Below are 7656 nucleotides of genomic sequence, written 5' to 3'. Positions count from 1 at the left end.
GCTCGGCTGGCAGGCCGTCAGCTCCAGCAGCTTTGTTGTTTTTCAGCCTACTATATGTATGTATACTAATGCGCAGTATACTAACACGTTGCTATAAATGAATTTATAGTTTGATTTGTTTTGCTTTATAGTTAACACGGTCCCGTGCAGTTTGAAACCATTTTGTTGTAAATTTCTTAAAATCCGCTTCGTTAGAAAATTTTCTGCAATAGGCTTCTATAAAGATATAATACAAAATACCTAAATTAAAACAGTAAAACATCATTTCTGAAGAGAAATACCTTTAAACGCAGCAGTTATGGCTAAATTTTAAGGCGAAATTTTATTATCAACATTTTTCCATGTTGTTTGGCAAGCAACTTCATCGATGACTAAACGTTTCCAAACAGCTCTCACAAATTTTCCGCACTCGGGGATGCCAATCAAAAAGATTTCGGTTCAGAAAAGCCTAATTTCATATGCCTATGTTGACAAAAAATTATAATAAAATTTTCTATACAAATTGCAAAGATTTAATGTTTTTTTATTTCCACAAAGTGCCGGCTCATGATTTGGTTCATATATGTGGCCTATATGAGTTGAAAATATTTTGTTATTTTGATACTCATATTTCTTACATAGTAGGACTCTTTTCGAACTCATAAATTCTGAGTGCTCCGAATATGTTTGCGGGGAAGAGGAAAAATATATGTATGTATGTATATATTTTTTCAAATAAATTTAATTAAAAAAGGGCTATCAGCATAACGCTAAGACCACTTCTTCTATAGCAGATCTTTCAATTAGTCTTTCGAAAGACAGTAAAGTACTTTGAAGATAGTTGCCAGAATTGACTTTTGCCTTTCGAAAGACTGTGGTGTGTTGAAAGACAGTTCCTAGCATTGCCCTGTTAGCGTATTCTGGCACGGAAGTCTGACAAAAAAAATACCGCTTGGCATCTTTCGAGATGAAAAGCTCTTTCGAGAGAGGACACTTGTATATCATTTAGCTCGCGCTGCTCCAACAGTCGCAAGAGAGTTTATTTAATCCCACTTTGTTAATCGCCCTTGTTTTCTATTTGGACACTATCCATTTATAACATGTCTCCATTCAATAGTTTTTTTTTTTTTTAGGTAGTCAAGCAGCATGCTGTAGATTTAATAGCGGTTTAGCTATGTATCCGACAAAATTTCTCAGCTTAAAGCACACTACAATGATATGGCAACCGCAGGCATAATTCGATTTAAGGCTCCTGCGAGTAGACACCACTTCCTACGCTCTACTCCAACTGCATTCCATATCCAGAAAAGCCGCTAAATTAAATTCTTCACGATGCAGCGCCTGTTTCAATCGATCTACCACTGCGGTAGCAACTTAATCTCAAAGTCCTTTCAACTCCTGGGTCGAAAATCCCTTGCAGCGACTTTTCCCGTATTCTCTGCTTTAGTGATGAGGACGATAAAAGGAGGCAGGCCATGTGGTTATTATTCTTTGAAGCTTGGCTGGTATTATTCCGACCAAACCTAGAAAATTATAGCGTTAGAAGAATATGATAGCTCAGGTGGTGATGATTTTGTCGACTGAACTGCAGCCATGAGCTGAGGCATACTCTGGAACTCGCGGTTTCCAAGATACATTTGAGGTGTTCACAAAATTTTTATCATAATATCTTCTAAGTCCTTCTTATCTATTTCCTGGATGTATTGAAACTACGACGGAATGCCTCCAAGTTTCCCATATTCTTTGTAAACTTTGCCATATTAAAAGTTTTACTACATGTTCTCTTGAGCAACATTATCGCCTCCGTTCACCACTTGGCATGCTGCTTGGAAACCCACAAAACGAATAAGCTCTAATTCTAGTAGCTGCTCCACTACTCTCATCACTATTTGTGTGTATATTTACCTACATTTTTAATGACATAAACACACTGTGCGGTCGTGGCGTGAAGACGCGTGCCGCTGTAAGACTGCTACTGAACTTTTAGGCATTAAAAGCTGGACGTCAGAACAATGTGACGTGCACTAAGATCTTCTTGGTGAAAAGTGTTTTCTGTCAATGCAACAATGAATAAAAACAATTGTTTTTAGAAGGAACGTGCATTTCAGCTTAGCACGCACGAGTAGGCAGATCGGCCAACAAGAAAAAATAAATTCTGTTATGAGGGTATTGCGCTCGCTTATTCGGCAGGAACTTAGATTGACAGGCTGTCCATATTCGGTAAAACGTAGATGCGAATACCAGCCAACGAGTGAGTGTTGTGTTGATGTGAGCAAAGACTGAAAGCATCAAACCAGCAATTGTTAAATAATAAATGCTAGAAAGCAAAAAACCAACGCAGCGCATATCAAGGAAATGTAACCTTCCTGAAGCTGTTGCACTTCAAGCCAAATAGAATGGGTACATAAATACACACAAGCCATTAGCGGACGCCGGGCAGCCATTATTGCGTTTATTTAGTAAATGCAATTGCTTTCCTGCATATGCGGAGAGGTCGGTCTTCACAGCAAAAATATATGTCTGTATATATGTGCATATTTACATATGTATGTATATATGTATAAACTCATATATGTTTGTATGAAAATATAAAAAAAAAATCCACAACCGCCACGCTAATGCAACTTAATGAAGACTTCGGACAACTTACGCAGCACGAGTGCTTTTTTATGTACTTAAAAAAAGAGTGGTTTGTGTGGCAGGATATGAAAAATATAAATACTTAACTGTATTTTATAATACTTTTGGGCTGCAGTTGCACTAAATTTGTACGGCCATATTCAACAATATGTAATGTAGTCATAATGTTGGGCAACATGCTAAAAACTTTCAAGCATCCTCTGAGTAAAGAGCACACAACACTTCAGCAGTTTGGGAAGCGCGCGTAAATGTATTTCGAAAATGTATTTACTCGTATTTAGGCAACTGTTGAGTACTCTGCGATCCTTCGTATGCATAGTTATGAAGTAATATTTACATACATATATATTCTTCCCAGTTACCTGAGTACACTTACTCACGTGCCAAATATGTGCGAGCATTTTTTTGTTTTGTTTGTTTGCTTAAATAAATCGGAAGCGCTCACCGCTTGCACCGGAATGGCACTAAGTAATAAGTCTTTTGTGTTCCGTTATAAAAGTAAGAAGAAAATTTTCTTAACAGCACATGAAAACTAAAATATTTTAGATTTACATATGTAGGTATAAATATCTTAGCAGCAATCTTTTGCTAAATGCAAATCCCTTATATACTTCTGGGAGAATTTAGGACTTCACATTTTTTTCACTCTTAGGGCCTTCGGCAATCAGTTCTATGGTGAAAAAACTTTTTACGATGGTGAGCAAATTTTATATTTCAGTTCTTTTTCTAATTACTAAGCTAACAGGGCAATTCTGGCAACTGTTTTTCATAGTGAGTTGAGTCTTTCGAAAGATAAAAGTCTTTCGTAAGACAAATGTAAATTCTGGCAACTACATATCTTCAAAGCTCTTTGCTGTCTTTCGAAAGACTAATTGAAAGATGTGCTAACGAGGAGGTATTAGCGTTATGCTGCTCACCGTTTAGCAATCTTTTTTTGAGTTAACTTAAATAAAAAAAACCTATATTTAACTACGATTTATTTTTTAGAATTTTTGAAAAAGCTCGAAATTTGTACGAAAGTTTGTTGAATTTTTTTTTAATATTGCACAAATTTGGAAACTTGAATTCACGCGGTTTTTTTTTAAGACTGAACTATATTTTTATAAAAAAAAATAACCAAAATTGAATAACAACGAAAATAATACGTTAAAACTGGGCAAAAAGTGGTTCAGCTATAATTTCTTGATCACTGTATGTATTTTTTAATACCTTTAATTGGGCATGCACATTGTATGTACATAACAAAATTTAAAAATATATGCCTTTTTTCAAAGCACATTTTGCCTTTTTCCAAGTTTTTAGTGCTTTAAAATCCTACATTTCAACAGAACACCTAAATTCTCGCCCTAAATACGGCCTTGACTGGAAGGCATCAAGAAGTTTCAGAAGTCTATCTAGTTTCTGCTCTCATTGAGCAGACGGGACCGCAGAAAATTTTTTGGATTGCTGACTGGTCACTTCAAGTTGCACAAATACCTGACGGTGATAGGCGTACATGACAACTCCATTTGCCCATCCTGCCACGAAGTGTATGAGACGGTGGAACACTTTTTGTACTTGTGTCCCGGCTTTTGCAAGAACTAGATATGAGGCAGTCACCTTAATATCGTATCCGGCACCTATTGTCGTATCTATATTTTTTAAATTATTTAATATTTTGGCCGTTATTTCTGAAAGCCTGCAAAATTCAAATTATTCCACTCTTTTTCTTCGTTCTGATGGCAAATTTTTCGCAAGAATTCCAGTGAGAAATGAATTCATTGTTGCCAAGAACCAGAATCAAAGTTCGCTTAAAAGTTTTACCGATGGCTCCAGCATAAAAGATAGAGTAAGCGGTGGAGATCATTTCAATCTGGCACCAAACCTCAGCCTTCATCTTCCTGAGCACTTCAATGGCAATAAGGAGGCTGGCTCTTAGAGTCTGAATCCTTTATCATAAATGTGGATTGGGGAATATGGAAATGGCGTTATGCAGTGAGGCATTCTGTATGCCACGGCCGCTCTCTGATGAAATGCGAAAGCAGTTCCGGGGAGGCGGCTTCATCGGAGTTTCATGCGTGCCACTTGATGAATAGTGCGCTATCCCAACGTGCGTATAAAAAAAGCGGGGCCATGCCAGTTAACGCCACTGCTGAAGAACTTGTGAAAAATTGTACAGAAATTGATATGCATACATTTATGCTGAACTCAGTCGAGGAAATACGCATTCTTCCAGCTCCTTGTAAGATTATTTTCATCTGTACGATGATATACGATTGGTAGCACGTTTGGCTAAGTGTTGATGGTAGTTGATGTAATTACAAGACCGGGTGGAATACTCAACCTCCTGAAAAAACAAGAAGGAAATGTTGAGTGCAAACCATATCTAAGTCACTGCCCAATATTGGTCATCATTTCTGATATATGGTCCATGCCCTGTCTATGATCTATGGGCCTCCAAACGGCAAATGATTTCATGAGAAGCTTTTTCAAGGCAATAATACACTCGGACGTTTGCCATTGTCTACCGAAGGGCGACCGATGTTAGAAACAAAAGTTTGTTTTTCTAATTTTGAATGTTGCTCGGAATCGAACCCAGGTCCTACAAAGTGGTAGTATGCACTTCTATCCCCTCGGCTACCATCTAACCTAGCCTTGCAAGACTACACATTTCTCGCTGATTTTTACCCATTTCCATCACACTGTGCGCCGCGGCCGTCGTGCTTTCCAAGCGACTTGTTACCTTTTTGATGCGTGCGTCATATTGGCAGCTATGGCACGCGTACGTCTCCAAAAACATTTCAACGAAAATACATTTTTTTCTCATTCATATTTGCAACATGAAATCGAAATGCATTTTCAGTCAAAATTTGACAGCACCGTCACCGCAAACGAGCACACATACGTTGAGCATTCATCAACTTACTTATTACTGTGTTGTATTTACTCAGTCTCTCACTTCATTGCGCTTACAACGCATTGTTTTCCAGCATCCCCAGTTCCATGTACCAGCTTGGTGTGCCACGCTTTGCTTGCTCAGCAACTTGCCGCCTTTTTCAGCAGCTTAGCCACAGCTTCAACACTAATTGAGAACGTTTTATGGCATTTCAATTGTTTCATTTCGATTTTTTTCGACGCTTTTATTTTATTTCATTTCCCTCCCTCTATCGCGGATTGTGAATTTTTTTTTTGCCAAACACATTCCATTTTATTTGTGTTTCAAGTAGTTGTGAAGTGGCGAATTTAGGTTTGATTCGCCACTATGCCAGTCAGTCAGAGCCCCCCCCCCCCCCCCCCCCCCCNCAAAATAGAGTTGCTTTGTTTCTGTTTCGATTTTTTATTTATTTTTTTTGCTTTGTTATTTGCTCTTCGAGTATTTGGGCACACTTTAAAGTAAAGTGTTTTACCTTGCGCACAATTGCACACATTCTTCATATTTATTACATACAATAGTTACTTTTTTTTTTGATACGAATGCGCTGGAGTGTTGTTGTCGTCCTGTGCGTATTTTTTGTTTTTCTTCGGGTTGTTGTTACTTCTCTGTGTCAATGTCGCTTTGATTTGGCGCGCATAGTAAGTCGTTGAGACGAAAACACACACGCGCCGCAAATGGATTTCACTCGTTTTTGTATCGCTTTTAAAGCATTTTTAAAGTATTTGTTTCTGTTTTTTGTTTTTGTTTCTCATTCTAAGTGGCACTCGCAAGTGCTTCAATGCGAAAGCCTGAATTTGGTTGGAGCAACAATGGGATTTTCACCAGCCTCTGAGGGTAGTTTAAATATTTTTGAATAACTTCATTCGTGTCATACTTTCACAGCAAATCAATACAAAGTATTATTCGAAATTTGAATTTCGACTTACCTGGCTGTCTGAGATGTGAGTGCGGATCGAGCGATGACTTTCCAACACTCACGCCCACGCTGCTTAACGCATTCGAGCCATAGCCTATAAAGAAAGGAATCGGATTTTAAAGAGGATCTTAATAAATATATAGAAAAATTCAGAAAAAGAATAATATCGATTTTGTGATGAGTGGTAACTCCCTTTAAGATAATTTCAAATTCTTCAATCTACCTTCGATTTTATCATATTTTTTACAGCACTGAAAATTTGTAGTTTAAATTTTAAATTATGTAGATTTTTAAATAGGTGGCAATCTTCTAAGCCAATATTGATAGGATGGCTTTAAGTACACGTTCGAGTAAAGTAACGACTCGATAATGAGGATTTCGCTTTTCCTGTTAAATTTTCAAATAATAAGTACTTAGTTGGCAAATTGGAGAGTTTAGTAGAGTGGATTCCCTAAGACATGGGGCACACTTAGAAGACCATAAGCCAAGGTCCCTTGCGATATCAACACTTACGGTAACTGCTGGGTTATAGCAGATGTTCTCCTCCGAGCAGTCCAAGTTGGATAGTTCCGTGGCAATACATCCACCAGAATTGAGAGTTTTGACTTTGTGAAGATCTCTAGGCCGCCGGTGGTCAACTCTTGGCCAAAAAAGTAGTACATACCCTGGTTTTCGCCCAGCTTTCGCTGAGCTGATACGAGTGGCAAGAGTAATCTCCCAGTCGTCAAGCATACTACCAGTCTATATTCTTGGTGGAACCAGCGCATTAGCCAAGCAGTTTTCTGCATTTTACCTGGCGTCCACATAAGTTTAACAAAGAAATATGTACTCACATACGACCGAAAAAGAGATGAAAGCTCTGATTACAGCCTAGCTATCTGATTAGATATTAACCGCCAGCGCGCACTGCTTCTGCGTCATATACCAGCACGGGCATGATGAGTGACTTACAGAGGTGGTTTTTGTACGTTGAGAGAGGACTTTACTTCTGAATTGCCTACTCAGTCCAAAGTAGCACTTGTTAGCAAGAGTGATTCTGCGTTGGATTTCCATGCTGACATTATTATCGGTGTTAATTCTGGTTCCCAAGTAAACGAAGTTCTCTACTTTCTCAAAATTGTAACTGTCAACAGTGATGTGGGTGCCAATGCGCGAATGTGCTGACTGTTTGTTTGATGACAGGAGATACTTCGTCTTGTCCTCGTTT

General features: G+C 38.2%; 1 protein-coding gene across 1 annotated transcript in view; it reads right to left on the bottom strand.

Moving 5' to 3' along the window:
• Positions 1–6459: 6459 nt before the first annotated feature.
• The window catches only part of LOC108370362 (DNA-binding protein D-ETS-3-like), a gene marked incomplete at its 3' end in the record, with an annotated part of 13056 nt that continues 11859 nt past the window's right edge, over positions 6460–7656 (bottom strand). Inside the window, exon 3 of the mRNA XM_017625687.1 lies at positions 6460–6543. Within this exon, the coding sequence (XP_017481176.1) occupies positions 6460–6543 (84 nt within the window). The remainder of the gene's footprint in view (positions 6544–7656) is intronic.

The sequence above is a fragment of the Rhagoletis zephyria genome, unplaced genomic scaffold, assembly GCF_001687245.7.
Source record: "Rhagoletis zephyria isolate East Lansing unplaced genomic scaffold, Rhagoletis_zephyria_1.1 Rzeph_scaffold_04176, whole genome shotgun sequence".
Lineage (NCBI taxonomy): Eukaryota > Metazoa > Arthropoda > Insecta > Diptera > Tephritidae > Rhagoletis > Rhagoletis zephyria.
The sequence above is the reverse complement of the archived record's forward strand: the minus strand, read 5'-3'. Positions and strand labels throughout refer to the sequence as shown.